The 16,891-nt window shown below is 34.4% G+C and overlaps 1 protein-coding gene across 1 annotated transcript; it reads left to right on the plus strand.

Moving 5' to 3' along the window:
• The first annotated feature begins 10,035 nt into the window (after positions 1-10,035).
• LOC107560864 (major facilitator superfamily domain-containing protein 4B-like) lies at positions 10,036-15,864 on the plus strand. Its single transcript, XM_016245137.1, has 10 exons — positions 10,036-10,265; positions 11,084-11,282; positions 13,144-13,377; positions 13,459-13,612; positions 14,169-14,299; positions 14,385-14,558; positions 14,756-14,903; positions 15,351-15,421; positions 15,501-15,618; positions 15,737-15,864. The coding sequence occupies exons 1-10, from the start codon at positions 10,036-10,038 to the stop codon at positions 15,862-15,864; spliced, it is 1,587 nt and encodes a 528-aa protein (XP_016100623.1).
• Positions 15,865-16,891: the final 1,027 nt, after the last annotated feature.

The raw sequence follows: 16,891 nt of genomic DNA on the forward strand, positions 1-16,891 counted from the left end.
ATGATGCAATGCTAATAATTTGGACACTAAAGCATTATACAGTGCAAATAGTTTATATACTCAAGCATGATTCAGGATGCATATTGAAGTATTATCCAGTCAGTGCTAATAGTTTAGGCTAGTAAAACATGATACTGAGGCAAAAGGGTGCATGCCAAAACATGATAGAACAATAATAGGGTGCAAAGTAAAAGATGCATTCCTGTTCCAGGACACCATTCAATCTCAGTCAGATGCACAGAGCAGCAGCACAGTGAAGTCTATAGAGCTCTAATTATGACAGAATAGTCCGCCTGTAACCAACCTGCAAACAGCCCCACCGAAGCCCCATCTCATGCCTCTCATTTATCTTGTTTGGAGGAGGGGAATTGGGTTTCAGATAAAGCATAGGATATGGTCCTGCTCCTGCCTCGAGGCGGTGGGAATGGGATAGATAGTCTACCTTGGTGTGTCAAGGTGGAATAGATTGATTTGTTGTGGTTGAGGTCTGTGCGATAGATGTTGGAAAATCTTGTTTTGATTTTATTGCCTTTAAAGCCTTGGGAAGGCTTTTTTATGCCTTTATTGTACACTGGAGAGTGTTTGGTGACGATAACTTCAGTTCAGAGTAACATTCCACCAATAGGCATTAATTCATTTTACTCTTGTTTTTGCTTTCATTATCTGATGTTTTGGATGTTTCATTCTTCTTGTTGGTTTTTGGTTGCAGTGGAGCACAGATAATATCAAGGTCATGCCAGCAAGCATGAGATACCCTTTGAGTGTTTAGTAACCTCAGCCTGTCCTTTGGGAAATCCCCCAGACTGGGATAATGTCAGGTCCATGCTACCCCTGCTGTAACTGTACAGCTTTAATTACAGATTTGTGTGTGTGTGCGTGTGTGTGTGTGAGAGACAGAGAGAGAGAGAGAGAGAGAGAGAGAGAGAGAGAGAGAGAGATGGAAAGATTCACTGTGTGAGATAATTAAAAATTCACTGTGGAAGAGTCAAACAATTATTCTGTATACAGATTTCTAATTATCCTCAGTTTACGTGTGTGCGCACACATTAGTGCATTTGCTGGGAGTTAATGTATTGCTAAATGTCAGGCAGGGGAGGAGGGTCATGCCAGCTGCACAACACTGACATGGCGCCCATACCAAATATCAGCAGACATGTCTGGATGAACTAAGGACAAGAGTCTGGGTGTTTGTGAGGTGTGTGTGTGTGTGTGTGTGTGTGTGTGTGTAAATAGTTCTGACTGAGGAATTAGTAAATTATTGTTCAATGACACAACTAAAGTATGACTTTCTGTCTTTTGTCAGGTACTGCTGTATCAGTAAAAAAAAATATTGAAATTCCAAAAAGCAAAAGAGTTATTTCTTGTACCTTTTCTCTTTTTTCCCCAAAATATTTCAATATTTGACTAAATGTAGAAAATATAAAATGTAAATGTTATATTATAAAAAACATTTATACATTGAAAAATGCAAAAGAGCTGTTTCTTTCTTTAAATATTTAAATATTATTTCAATATATTATTGGTATCAAATTTAACAGATTTTACAAAGTAAAACATTAAACATTAAATGTAACATGCATGCGTGTTATATGTGACACAAACGTGTGTGTGTGTGTGTGTGAATTAAATATTTGCAATACTCATAATGTAATATTTGCAATCATTAGCATTTAAAATAGTGTTAAACAGTAAATAGTACAAGTCATGGGTAATTTCTCAAACCCTAACACATGATAACTGCAGAGGGCTCAGTTACTATTTAAAATCATGAAAATAGTTTTGCCCAAATGTTTCAATATTATTATGATTATTATATTATTAAGTATATTTCTTCTTTATTTCCTGTTTTCTATTTTCTGATTTAAACAGATTTTTAAACTTTAAAATACATTTATGAATTTGATAATAGTAATATGACAATAAATATATTAATTAAATATGTGCAATAGCTGTGAGTAATTTACCGTTTTTTTACGATTGCTTAAGCACGATTTTAAAAACAAGGCTCTTTTTGTCAAAACACAACACACAATTCACGCATCCACACACACACAAGTAGCAAAACACCTCAGATCTTTTGCAAAACGAAGCACTTCATTCAAAACTTTACAATAATTTAACAAAACCCAATTTTGCCACAAAATGGCACACACACGGTTCATACAATCTGATTCTGTTTGAACCACTTACTCACTGTGGTGCTCAGTCTTAAACATATGTAACATTTCTACTTTTCTAATGATATACTGTAGCCTGGGTTTGATCTTTTCAGAAATATTGTTAAAGTACGTGATTGACCAAACACAACACACAAGACCAGTACTGTACATTGATGAAAATATTTATTATATATTACATTGTAAAATCAGTCAATACAGCCATGCATTTTCAAAGGTTGCATATTGCACTGAAAATCAGAACATATTCTAAATGGAATATAGTACATAAACAGCAAAAACATTTGTGGAGAGAAAAAGAAGCATAAAAAATTAACAAAACAAAACAAACACACAAAAAAAACCTAAACATCAGCTAACCATAGCGCTTTGTCCCCATCACAGGTGATGTCCTCTCTCACAAGACAGTGAGGGAAGAATCTTCTTGAATGGCGAATCCATCCTTGCACAGACCCTGCATTAATTAGGTCACAAGCCTCCTCCATGGCTTGAATTGATTTTAGTGTGTAAGCAATCGTAAAAAAAAAAAAAAAGTGCTGAAAGTTTTTATACTACTGCATGATAAAGGGTGCATACTGAAGCACGATATAATGCTAATAGTTTGTATACTGAAGTATGATAAAGTGTACATACCGAAGCATGATACAGTGCTGATAGTTTGTATATTAAAGCACGATGATGCTTACTAAAGTATGATGCAATGCTAATAATTTGTATTCTAAAGCATAAACATGATACTTAGTGCATACTAAGGAATGATATAGTGCTTATAGTTTATATGCTAAAATATAATAAAGTGCTAATAGCTTGTATACTAAAGCATGTTACAATGCTATTAGTTTGAATACTAAAGAATTATATATAGTTTGTATACTAAAACATGATAAGGGTGCATACTAAAGTATGATACAGTGCTAAAAGTTTATATACTAAAGCATGATACAGGATGCATACTAAAGTATGATGCAATGCTAATAGTTTGTGTACTAAAGCATGATATAGTGCTAATAGTTTATATACTGAAGTATTATACAGTGCTTATAGTTTGTATATTAAAGCATGGATGTGATGATGCATACTAAAGTATGATGCAATGCTAATAATTTGGACACTAAAGCATTATACAGTGCAAATAGTTTATATACTCAAGCATGATTCAGGATGCATATTGAAGTATTATCCAGTCAGTGCTAATAGTTTAGGCTAGTAAAACATGATACTGAGGCAAAAGGGTGCATGCCAAAACATGATAGAACAATAATAGGGTGCAAAGTAAAAGATGCATTCCTGTTCCAGGACACCATTCAATCTCAGTCAGATGCACAGAGCAGCAGCACAGTGAAGTCTATAGAGCTCTAATTATGACAGAATAGTCCGCCTGTAACCAACCTGCAAACAGCCCCACCGAAGCCCCATCTCATGCCTCTCATTTATCTTGTTTGGAGGAGGGGAATTGGGTTTCAGATAAAGCATAGGATATGGTCCTGCTCCTGCCTCGAGGCGGTGGGAATGGGATAGATAGTCTACCTTGGTGTGTCAAGGTGGAATAGATTGATTTGTTGTGGTTGAGGTCTGTGCGATAGATGTTGGAAAATCTTGTTTTGATTTTATTGCCTTTAAAGCCTTGGGAAGGCTTTTTTATGCCTTTATTGTACACTGGAGAGTGTTTGGTGACGATAACTTCAGTTCAGAGTAACATTCCACCAATAGGCATTAATTCATTTTACTCTTGTTTTTGCTTTCATTATCTGATGTTTTGGATGTTTCATTCTTCTTGTTGGTTTTTGGTTGCAGTGGAGCACAGATAATATCAAGGTCATGCCAGCAAGCATGAGATACCCTTTGAGTGTTTAGTAACCTCAGCCTGTCCTTTGGGAAATCCCCCAGACTGGGATAATGTCAGGTCCATGCTACCCCTGCTGTAACTGTACAGCTTTAATTACAGATTTGTGTGTGTGGGTGTGTGTGTGTGAGAGAGAGAGAGAGAGAGAGAGAGAGAGAGAGAGAGAGAGAGAGAGAGATGGAAAGATTCACTGTGTGAGATAATTAAAAATTCACTGTGGAAGAGTCAAACAATTATTCTGTATACAGATTTCTAATTATCCTCAGTTTACGTGTGTGCGCACACATTAGTGCATTTGCTGGGAGTTAATGTATTGCTAAATGTCAGGCAGGGGAGGAGGGTCATGCCAGCTGCACAACACTGACATGGCGCCCATACCAAATATCAGCAGACATGTCTGGATGAACTAAGGACAAGAGTCTGGGTGTTTGTGAGGTGTGTGTGTGTGTGTGTGTGTGTGTGTGTGTGTGTAAATAGTTCTGACTGAGGAATTAGTAAATTATTGTTCAATGACACAACTAAAGTATGACTTTCTGTCTTTTGTCAGGTACTGCTGTATCAGTAAAAAAAAATATTGAAATTCCAAAAAGCAAAAGAGTTATTTCTTGTACCTTTTCTCTTTTTTCCCCAAAATATTTCAATATTTGACTAAATGTAGAAAATATAAAATGTAAATGTTATATTATAAAAAACATTTATACATTGAAAAATGCAAAAGAGCTGTTTCTTTCTTTAAATATTTAAATATTATTTCAATATATTATTGGTATCAAATTTAACAGATTTTACAAAGTAAAACATTAAACATTAAATGTAACATGCATGCGTGTTATATGTGACACAAACGTGTGTGTGTGTGTGTGTGAATTAAATATTTGCAATACTCATAATGTAATATTTGCAATCATTAGCATTTAAAATAGTGTTAAACAGTAAATAGTACAAGTCATGGGTAATTTCTCAAACCCTAACACATGATAACTGCAGAGGGCTCAGTTACTATTTAAAATCATGAAAATAGTTTTGCCCAAATGTTTCAATATTATTATGATTATTATATTATTAAGTATATTTCTTCTTTATTTCCTGTTTTCTATTTTCTGATTTAAACAGATTTTTAAACTTTAAAATACATTTATGAATTTGATAATAGTAATATGACAATAAATATATTAATTAAATATGTGCAATAGCTGTGAGTAATTTACCGTTTTTTTACGATTGCTTAAGCACGATTTTAAAAACAAGGCTCTTTTTGTCAAAACACAACACACAATTCACGCATCCACACACACACAAGTAGCAAAACACCTCAGATCTTTTGCAAAACGAAGCACTTCATTCAAAACTTTACAATAATTTAACAAAACCCAATTTTGCCACAAAATGGCACACACACGGTTCATACAATCTGATTCTGTTTGAACCACTTACTCACTGTGGTGCTCAGTCTTAAACATATGTAACATTTCTACTTTTCTAATGATATACTGTAGCCTGGGTTTGATCTTTTCAGAAATATTGTTAAAGTACGTGATTGACCAAACACAACACACAAGACCAGTACTGTACATTGATGAAAATATTTATTATATATTACATTGTAAAATCAGTCAATACAGCCATGCATTTTCAAAGGTTGCATATTGCACTGAAAATCAGAACATATTCTAAATGGAATATAGTACATAAACAGCAAAAACATTTGTGGAGAGAAAAAGAAGCATAAAAAATTAACAAAACAAAACAAACACACAAAAAAACCCTAAACATCATCTAGCCATAGCACTTTGTCCACATCACAGGTGATGTCCTCTCTCACAAGACAGTGAGGGAAGAATCTTCTTGAATGGCGAATCCATCCTTGCACAGACCCTGCATTAATTAGGTCACAAGCCTCCTCCATGGCTTGAATTGATTTTAGTGTGTAAGCAATCGTAAAAAAAAAAAAAACTAATAATAAAATGGCTCCCCAAGGTTCAGTTACTGTATAAAATTATTTTTTACCTTGTTTCACACGACTTCATTGATTAGATGTCACTATATTATGACATCTAGTGGAGACAAAGAGAAATAACAATTATTTTCACCAATAATTGCAGTTTTTCACATTTGCTAAGACACTAAACCCCATTCTCTGAACCAAATTCTCAATAGCCGAAACCAATTTGTCAAAGGAATCACTCTTTCTGCAAAACCAGTTCAGGCAGTTTAGACTCTGTTTGCAGATCTCATGCACTCTTTTTACAAAACTCTAAACACATTCTCACTCACTAAAACACAATTTACACTGTGATGAACTTGTGATGCAAAACCCTAAACATGAGCACAACTGCAACACAGCTGTCATTGTTTACACACAATAATTAAAAATTGTTCACACTTGTTTCTATGTAAATATAAGCCAGTTCAAAGTGCACAGATGGCACGGGTGCATCAATCAACAATGGATAGCAATCTGAGAGGTATAGAGAAAAAGTGCATATACGAGGTGGAGGAAGAGGAGGAGGATGAAGAGCAATACCAAGAACATTAATTTCAGATGAAAGCTGCTGTGATTGATCATGTTCTTGGGTATGAAATGACAAAGGCAGGACATAGAGTTCAGCCTAATTTTAGCTGATTCTCCGTGGCCACCATATAATCAATTGGAAAGTTCAAAAGAACAGCTAAAGAAGAGTGGAAGAGGACTAATTTTTTTACAACATGTATTTTACGCTGTTTATTTTTATACATTGTATTTTGGTCATTTCAATATATTCTTGTGTAGAATTGTAAGGCTACCACGTTAGGGTGGAAGAACTTACAGACACACACACACACACACACACACACTGCACATTGTGTTCTCCATTTTTTGATGTAGTGTCTAATGAATGATCTGCAGTGCGGATCATATTGACTAATGTGTGTACAGGTGAAATGGTTTTAAAGCGATTGTTTGATTTTGCCAGAAGAGTCAGTGGTTCTGTGAATTTAGTTTGAAGATTTGGATTTGTGTTTTGACAAATTGGTTTTGAGAAAATGAGTGATGGTTTCGAGAAATGTGTTTTAGCAATTCAGAAAAACTGTGTAGTGATTCAGGGTCCCATACAACTAAGCTGATCAAGATTAAACGAGGGCAAACAAAGCACACGTTTGTGTGTCACATATAATAGGTTTTCCTTTCTCATCTCAATTTGCAAAATTTTAACGTCTCATGACCTTTTGCATTTCACATATCATCCTGTCATTAAAATGCAACAATGGTTAACCGGTGCTCATAGCCAATGCTCTTGCATATTCACGTCATATTCAAGTCTAAATAGTCATAGCCATATGTGGTATTGAGTGAATGCCTGAAAAATAATTAACCGGAATGCTGCATGTTGAAATATGACAAACAGTTATCTAATTTTGCTCAAGAGATATTGGAACATTATCTGTTGATAAATATAAAAAGCTTTTTTTAGGAATTATTTTAAACTATTTTCCACCATTAAATGTGGATAAATTAATTATCCATTTTTTAGTACAGCAGTTGATGCCAAAACTGCAAGGCAAATAAAATATGTGGTATCTGATTACAACAGGGTGATGCATTAATAATAATTATGGATTTGACAAATTGCAGCCTCTGTTAGACAATCATTTTGCAATCAATTTCATTTGGTCTCTGATGCTTCAGAGCTGCGCCATGCTGATGAGACAAATGAGGCCTCCTACTTCTAATGCTGCCATATGACTGAGGCCGAATATATAAATATAACTACTTATCCTCAGATCTCTATAATCACAAAGTACATTCTGCAATTCACAGAATGATAGCTATGTTGAAAATTAACATGTCCTCATTCAGAATGTCAGACATATTTGAGGTCTTAGTCTGCAATTACTTTCCAATAAGTCACTTTCAGTTAGCTTTAGGAAGTGAGAAAGTGTTTAAACGTGTTAATCAATGTCCATTCTAAAAGCACACACCTGTCATCAGCTTCCTCTCCTCTGAGATCTAAGACAGCCATTTTATACACTCTCTAAATCAGATTGCTCTCTGTTTGGTTTCATAGCATTACTGGCTATTGTTATCTAATCAGACTTGATAAAGAAGAAATCAGCATGCATGTGCGCGTGAGCCCAATAAATGTTTGAAAATAGCTACATCAGTGGATCATGGTTTTGCTGTTGACAGCCACTGAAAGGTTTTTGTTGCTAGGAGAAATAGGAGTTCCTGCAAACTCCCAAATGGGTCCCCGAAAGGCAACCAGGATATGCAGATTTGAGAGCATGTAGTGCAACTGCTTGATTTGGTGCGGGGCATACAGTATTTTGATTTTTGAGTTAAGAACTCAATATATTTGCTTTGCAGCAATATAAATGCTTCCTCTTTTCTCACTATACCATATACAGTGTAACACAGTGTAAGCTAAATGCAGAACTCAATGCAGCTCAACAATCCCAAAAGTTGCAAGTTACAATGAGAAATTAATAATGAAGCATCTTAAAAATAAAGGTGCTTCATGATGCCATAGAAGAACCTTTTTGACTAAATGGTTCCATAAAGAACCTTTAACATCTAAAGAACCGTTCTGTATCAAAAAAGGTTATTTGTTGCGAAATAAGGTTCTTCAGAATATAAAAAGGTAAGAAAGAGATGGTTCTTTAAAGAACCTTTGACTGAATGGTTCTTCATGGAACCAAAAATGGCTCTTCTATGGCATCGCTTCAAGAACCTTTTGAAGCACCTTTATTTTTAAGAGTGTACATGCAAGAAAAAATATTCTCTGTTAATAAATACAAGAAGTTAAAGTAAAAGTTTTGGACTGTAGGTCCACAGAACCCTGCATGGGAGTCCTTGAATGTGTGAATTTTAAAATAAACGTTATTGCAGTTTGTAGTTATTTATATGTTTAACCCGATTATTAATTGCATTTATATAGTTTTATTTCCACAGTATCTAAATGTGATTAATCTATTAAAACTTTAAAAACTTATCTATCCATCCATCCATCTATCTATCTATCTATCGTTAATTAAAATATCTTTAATTAAAATATGTTTTTGTATTCTGCAGAATAAAGAAATTCATACAGGCTGGAAATTACACAAGGGCAAGTTAATAATGACAGAATATAAATTTTTATTTTAATATGATTTCAGTATGTTTCTAAATATAGTTAATATGTTTGAATAGCGTTTTTATGTAATGAATTATACAATAAATATAGTTAGTTATTTAATCATTAAAAAATACAAATACATATATTTAATTATCTTTAATTAAAATATATTTTTATATTCTGCAGAATAAAGACAATCATGCAGATTTGAAACTAGGGTGAGTAAATGGTGAGAGAATTTTCATGATTTATTTATAAAACTTTTTTTGCTTTAAAGGGACATGCATCTAAACATGCAGGTCTTCACCAGGACCCTATAAACATATGGGTTTTGACATTTCAAACAAACCTTAGGATGGGTTCATAGGCCATTGTTTAACAAGTACTGTATATAAGTAACACTTTGTTATTTTACGAAGCTAATGATTGTCCCATTGGCTCTCTGAATTATTTTGTAGAATAAACTTCAATCAATGATATAAACCTTGTAACAATCCATTCATACTAAATTGAAGAGCCACAATCATAGTATTTATAGCCAACCTTTAGAAATGAGTAAGAAATGCTCTTTTGGAAATTGTTTCTTTGTGATGTAATATAAGTGGTCCAGTCGTGTTCAGATGATCACATTGTGATCCACAACTCTCATTGAGAATCAAAATCATTGACAGTTGAACTGAAAATCATTGACAGTTTCGAAGAGCTCTGTTGAGAGGTGGCTTTTAGGCATTAACTTCAGAAGCATTGCACAAAGGTTCATGAAATGGGAGGAGTGAAGGAATATAAAAGCGGGAAATGATCCTCTATTCTGTGATTTGTCATCTAAGTAAATAATCTGAAACCCATAGAAAGAAACATCCAGACAGCAGGACTCCAAGAACTACAGCTGTGAGTGGAATTGGTTGGAGATTTTCACGCTATGTTAATTGAAGAGCGTATATTAACACTTTTCAGAAGGAACTGTCAACATACACTGACATACTGGAGTGTGTTCTTCAGCTTTGGACTGAGCATAGCCTTTCTGGGGCCAACGATCCTAGATCTGAAATGCCAGACTGGCTCCACATTACAGGAGATCACCTGGGTGTTCTTCTCCCAGCAGCTCTGCCTGCTCATCGGCAGCTCGATTGGAGGAGCTTTCACAAAAACGTGAGTAGAGCAGTGAGTCTCTGCTGAGAAACTGTATGAGGAGACCACTGGAGATGGACATCTGCATCAAGATAAACTCTCCGTTACTCCATTGTTTGGTTTAGTTTCTCTTTAGATATTCAGTTCACATCAGACACAGTAAAAGGCTGTCAGAGTCGATTACACTCCTGCCTGGAGAGTATATGCACTTTTTGTCCCTCTTTCCTCTTTTTTCAAGATTAACCTTGTGAATCTCAGATGTTGGTTGACCTTTTATTATGGCCGCTTTATAGTTTAACACAGATTTATTGCAATGTTTCATGTCAGCTTTCAGCCTGAAACTTCTTGACATCCTCAACAGATGTGATCTGAACACTGCAATAAAATATGCTTTCACTGTCACCATGTCTATCAAACAAACCCTTGAGTTGTGATTTACCATAAGCTGAAGCTAAAACCTATACGATTATTTATAACTTGTTTAAAAATTTCAAAAACTAAAAATTACAATTATTTTAATATACACTTTTGTAACATTTCAGAGTTTTTCAGATACAAACATTTTAATTACTTGTGCAGCGCTACTACTAACTGTCTGCTGTCAGACACATGAAAGCACAGAAATAAAATACAATTTAAGACCCTCTATGAAATGCAGGTAAACATCATGTTGTGGAATATCAAGTGGTGAGCTCACTTAGCTGTCTTGATAGCTGCTCCAGATCTTAAACATTAGCCATTGTAATTGGCGATACTTTGAAACAAAAGCAAAAATGTGAGAAATAAAGAGGTATAATTAACAAATAATCAAGCTTTCGAGCTGTTTCTTGTGTTCTCAGGTTGTTCTGGGCCCTCATCGCTCTCTTCCTCTCCTCCCTCATCATCTCTGTGGTTTTTGCTATCATCCCACTTTGCTATAATGTGCTGCTGCTGGCGCTTGCTATGGCAGTGTCAGGCCTGGCGATGGGCATCATCGACACTATTGCAAACATCCAACTGGTGTCCATTTATAAGAAAGACTCTGCTATCTTTCTACAGGTGAGGAAAGACATTTATCTTCATATATCTCACGCAGGAGAGGTGCTAGTCCATACATTCAGTTCTTTACAGTGTTCGACTAGTTATATTGGTATGAAAGTTTGTTTAATGTATAGGGTCAGTGATGGTCCTGTAAAGTGGAAAAAGATGTAGCCTAATTCAAATGGAATTATGTGAAAAGTAATCAAGAAATGCAAGAAAGGGCCTTGTGAGATTTAAGACAATCTTCTATCCCCATAAATAAATTAATTAATTAGTGCTGTCAAACGATTAATCGCATCCAAAACGTTTTTGTTTACATAATATATGTGTGTGTACTGTGTATATTTATTATTTATATATAAATACACACACATGCATGTATATTTTTCAGAAAAATATGGTATGTTTGTATATTAAATATATTTATATATAATATAAATTATATGGATATAAATATATACATGTAAATATTTTCAAAATATATACTGTGTGTGTGTATTTATATATACACATAATAAATACTGTGGTTTTTGCTATCATCCCACTTTGCTATAATGTGCTGCTGCTGGCGCTTGCTATGGCAGTGTCAGGCCTGGCGATGGGCATCATCGACACTATTGCAAACATCCAACTGGTGTCCATTTATAAGAAAGACTCTGCTATCTTTCTACAGGTGAGGAAAGACATTTATCTTCATATATCTCACGCAGGAGAGGTGCTAGTCCATACATTCAGTTCTTTACAGTGTTCGACTAGTTATATTGGTATGAAAGTTTGTTTAATGTATAGGGTCAGTGATGGTCCTGTAAAGTGGAAAAAGATGTAGCCTAATTCAAATGGAATTATGTGAAAAGTAATCAAGAAATGCAAGAAAGGGCCTTGTGAGATTTAAGACAATCTTCTATCCCCATAAATAAATTAATTAATTAGTGCTGTCAAACGATTAATCGCATCCAAAACGTTTTTGTTTACATAATATATGTGTGTGTACTGTGTATATTTATTATTTATATATAAATACACACACATGCATGTATATTTTTCAGAAAAATATGGTATGTTTGTATATTAAATATATTTATATATAATATAAATTATATGGATATAAATATATACATGTAAATACATGTAAATATTTTCAAAATACTGTATACTGTATGTATGTGTATTTATGTATACATAATAAATTTACACAGTACACACACATATATTATGCAAACAAAATCTTTTATTTTGGATGCGATTAATCACAATTAATCATTTGACAGCACTAAAATAAAAAAATAAAAAATAAAAAATAATTAATAAAATAAAATAAAATTTTAAAAATAAAAATCTCCTTGAGTCCTCATCCTGTTAATATTTTAAACACAGAATAAAGCAGTAAAAAATTCTCATAACTGTAATGCAAAATAGGGAGTCTTATATTATCATTATAATAAATGATAATTATTAATATCATCATAATTTATATAAATTTAAAATGTATTAAACATTTTTTAAATCATTTATTTTAATAAAAAATCTTTGCAAACAGTATTTTACTGTGATACAGTATAATAAATAACATTATTACAATAATGCAATTCCTTTAAAAGAACAGAAAATACTAAACACTTTATGAAAACTGGGGTGATATGGTTATCTGATATTTACCTGATATTAATGTCACAATGCAAAAAATTTGTGCCATATTTTCCTTTTTTTATTTTATGCAACATTTTCTTTTTTTCCCCTTTTTTGTAGGGAGGGGAATGTGGTTTGTATAGGGGCATAATTAAATGTATTATATCTTTTATAATAAATTTTTATTAAATTAACACCTTAGATTGACAGCTCTAATTTGAGTCTCCTGTCTGTGTCTTCACTCTCTTTCCAGGCACTGCACTTCTTCATTGGGCTTGGTGCTCTGGTGAGCCCCCTGATTGCAGACCCTTTCATATCAGAGCACTGCCTGGGCAGTAATAGCACAGAAAATGCCACAGAGATAATTCACCACTTCAGATCCAGCTTCAGGTCACCTGTAATCCTCGCTGAGAATTCCCCGCTCTCAGAGCCGGTGGAGGAGAAGGCCAACGTGGCGTACGCCTTCTGGATCATGGCTCTGATTAATGTAAGCTGATGCATAGCCCTGTGTGGGGTGTGCAAAAGGTCTTGGGTCTCTGTGAGAACTCCTAGTGTTTTTCTCTCCTAGTTGCCCGTGCCGATTGTGGTATTTGTGCTGATGTACCAAGAGAAGCTGCTCCCCTTCTGCCCAAATAGCACACCACGTCTGCTGGACAAAGATGAGCTGGCCATGGAGACTAAAGCACCAGAAGGCACAGAAATATCTGAACCAGACGATGCAGGTACAAGTGAACAGCGGTCTTAAAGGGATAGTTCATCCGAAAATGAAAATTCTGTCATTAATTACTCACCCTCATGTCGATCCAAACTCGTAAGACCTTCGTTCATCTTCGGAACATAAATTAAGATATTTTTGATAAAATCCGAGAGCTCTCTGAAACTGCATAAACAGCAACACAACTGATATGTTCCCAGACCCGGAAAGGTAATTAATAAAATAATTTTCATTTTTGGGCGAACTATCCTTTTAATTTAACACATCACTGAAGGCTTACTAAGGCTACATGTATTTGAGCAAAAATACAGTAAAATCAACAATATTGTGAAAGATTAAGATCCTGTCTCTTTTGATCAGTTTAATGCATTCCTGATTAATAAAATGATTAATTTATTTCAAAAACAATTCTACTGAGCCTTTAAAACTTTTAAACAGTAGTGTAGGTGACTGAAACTAACATGTAAAACCATTTATACAATTGAACTTCTGGCTTCTGGTAGTTATTGAGCTACGGCTTTCATGACAACTTGTTTTATTTTTTTTTATGATGATCCCCTTAGGTTTTCATCATGGAGGACATGGAAACATCTTCAGCTGCTGTATGAATGGTAGCCTGCGTGGGTTACCGGTCACGTTTTTTGGTATCCACATCTTAGGCGGTTTGGTGTTATTCATGACGGAAGGTATTATGGTGAGTGAGCTCAAAGAGACTAATTATTTTAATGAATATTTTTGAGAACTGCAAGTTAATATTGACCCTTGAACCTGACTTTTAGGGGGTCTACGCCGGATTTGTTTACACGTATGCTGTTTCAGCTCCCATGTCTCTGCACGCTAAAATGGCAGCATACCTGAACTGTATCTTCTGGGCAGCTGTCACTGCTGGACGACTGGTGTCCATCCCGCTGTCATACCGATTCAGATCTGTGCATCTGCTCGTCGTGAACCTGGTAATCTATTATCAAACTCTGTAATACAATATAGCTCATGTTTATAGAGTACACATCCACTCAAACTAACTATTTACTATTATACTGCTCCCCTGTTGCTATCAGCTATTCGAAATACAGCATGTGGCTGTTGAGTATGTAATGAATCAATGATGTAGGATTGTTGAATGTGAATTCTCTCACTTCTCTCTCTTCAGGCTGGTGTGATTGTAACGTTGCTGCTGTTACTGATCCTCTACACAAACAGAGTGTTTCTGTTTGTTGGGACGACCTTGCTTGGGCTGTTCATCAGCAGTGTTTTCCCCTGCCTAGTGGCCTACACCGAGGATATCCTAGAGTACCGCGGTAAATTACACACAAACATACTTCATGTTTTATATCATGGTGGAGACATTTAACTTTATATTGTTCTTATATTATATATTCCATAATAGTAATAATAATAATTATTATTATTAATTGTTATTATTCTATAAATTCTAAATAATTTTATATTATGAATTTATATTACAGACTTTAAATTACAAATACTTGTTATTTTATATTAGGAATGTATGGATTTCTTAGTTTTTATCATTATAGAAATTCAAATTTGACCCCAAAAGTGAGTGAGAAAATATGACAAAACCATATCTAATGACGTTCTTAATTTGAAACAATTAGATAGATAGATAGATAGATAGATAGATAGATAGATAGATGTATTTATTACATTTGACTTCAAATTCTTCAGATGGTCCCACAATTATGAACAAATGAAGCCAAACAAACACTTTCTCTTTTTTTCTTCAGGATGTGCAACAACAGTCTTAGTGACAACTGCTGGAATGGGTGAGATGACGTTGCAGGTGTTGGTTGGATCAGTAAGTTCTTAGGCTCCTGCTTTAATATTTGGGAAAGATTTTCTAAGGAAGTAAATAATCCTGAGCAAATTTCTTCTAGCTAATTCAGAAAAAAGGCACTTACAGTTTTTTGGTGTGTGGTTTGGGCACTGGATGCCTCGGTTTCCTCTTTTTGCTCAGCGTGATCCTGTGCAACCGCATCCACAGAAATCTCACAGGTAAAAACATCAAACTTACATGGTGATCATTTATGTACTGGTGAACTGGTGATATTAATACTGTTTGAGTAAACTGGACAACATTATATGACTCTGGCTCAATGTGTTCATCATTCAGGAGCATCTAAAAAAGCAGCCATGGTGGAAGCGTCACCAGCACCTGCTCCACCTGCTTCAGAGAAAGCAGCTCCAGAACAGAAAGTTGCTGTAAAACAAACTGAATCAATTAAATATGACTCTGGATGAGACCGTTCATGGGTCATAACCTGCTGGAAATATTTAACAATACAACTGTAAACAGTCAGTGTGCTTTCATTATCATATTTGTGTAAAAAAAAACAAAAAACAACAACAACAGAAACCATAGTGATGCAATATGTTTTTTATGTATTTCTGCTACGTTTGGTATTGGTATATATGTATTTTTTGTTTATTTGATGTTCAGTTTCTCGCAGATAATCTTGACGGCTAAATTATGAATATTATTGGAACAGAAGACTAACAAATGTGAGAAATCTTTAATTACAGGAGGGGAATTAAGTAATTTATGGCATAAAATGTATAAAGTTTTGTACTTTACCCAAGACTAAAAATCATTAACACTAAATGAAATACCAGATTAAACTCTCAATTCACCAACCTGATGCAGAAATTCCTAGAACTTTCCTAGTCATTCAAAATAGTTTTTTTCTTGATTAAATTGGTCTTGGGCTGGAGTTCATGGAGGTTCATGGAGAAATGTACTGTATTTACATGAAAATAAATAAACTCACGATAAGGCAAACAATTATTTGCAATAAATTATTGTTCACCATGTCATCACCTTGCTGTGTAAACTTCATGTGTTCTGCAAAGATAAATAAAGCATGTGTGTCCTAGACAAATTATGATCGAGGTCAGATGCTAAATAACTCACTCTCACTCTCACGTTGAACCAAACCTGTATTACTTTTTATTCTTTACAACTCCAAAAAAAAAAAAATGAAATTTTTCATTTTTTCCATACAATGAAGGTCACTGGAGCCTAATGTTGTGTTATTGTAGTTAAAACATTTGAAATAAACTTTCAAATACCTTTTGTGTACTGCGGAAATACAGAGCCCCACCTATGACATGCAAATAAAAATATATTTATCATGACCAGAAATGAAGAATTATTTATAGTGAAATTATGGCCATGTATTAAGAATTGTTCCCACAACTTAAACTGTTTTCTCGTTTTCTTAAATCGTGTTGTACTAATTTGTTCCCTCATTTTGATTTAAAAATAAGG

This window comes from Sinocyclocheilus grahami, unplaced genomic scaffold (genome assembly GCF_001515645.1).
Source record: "Sinocyclocheilus grahami isolate Dianchi unplaced genomic scaffold, SAMN03320097.WGS_v1.1 scaffold747.1, whole genome shotgun sequence".
Lineage (NCBI taxonomy): Eukaryota > Metazoa > Chordata > Actinopteri > Cypriniformes > Cyprinidae > Sinocyclocheilus > Sinocyclocheilus grahami.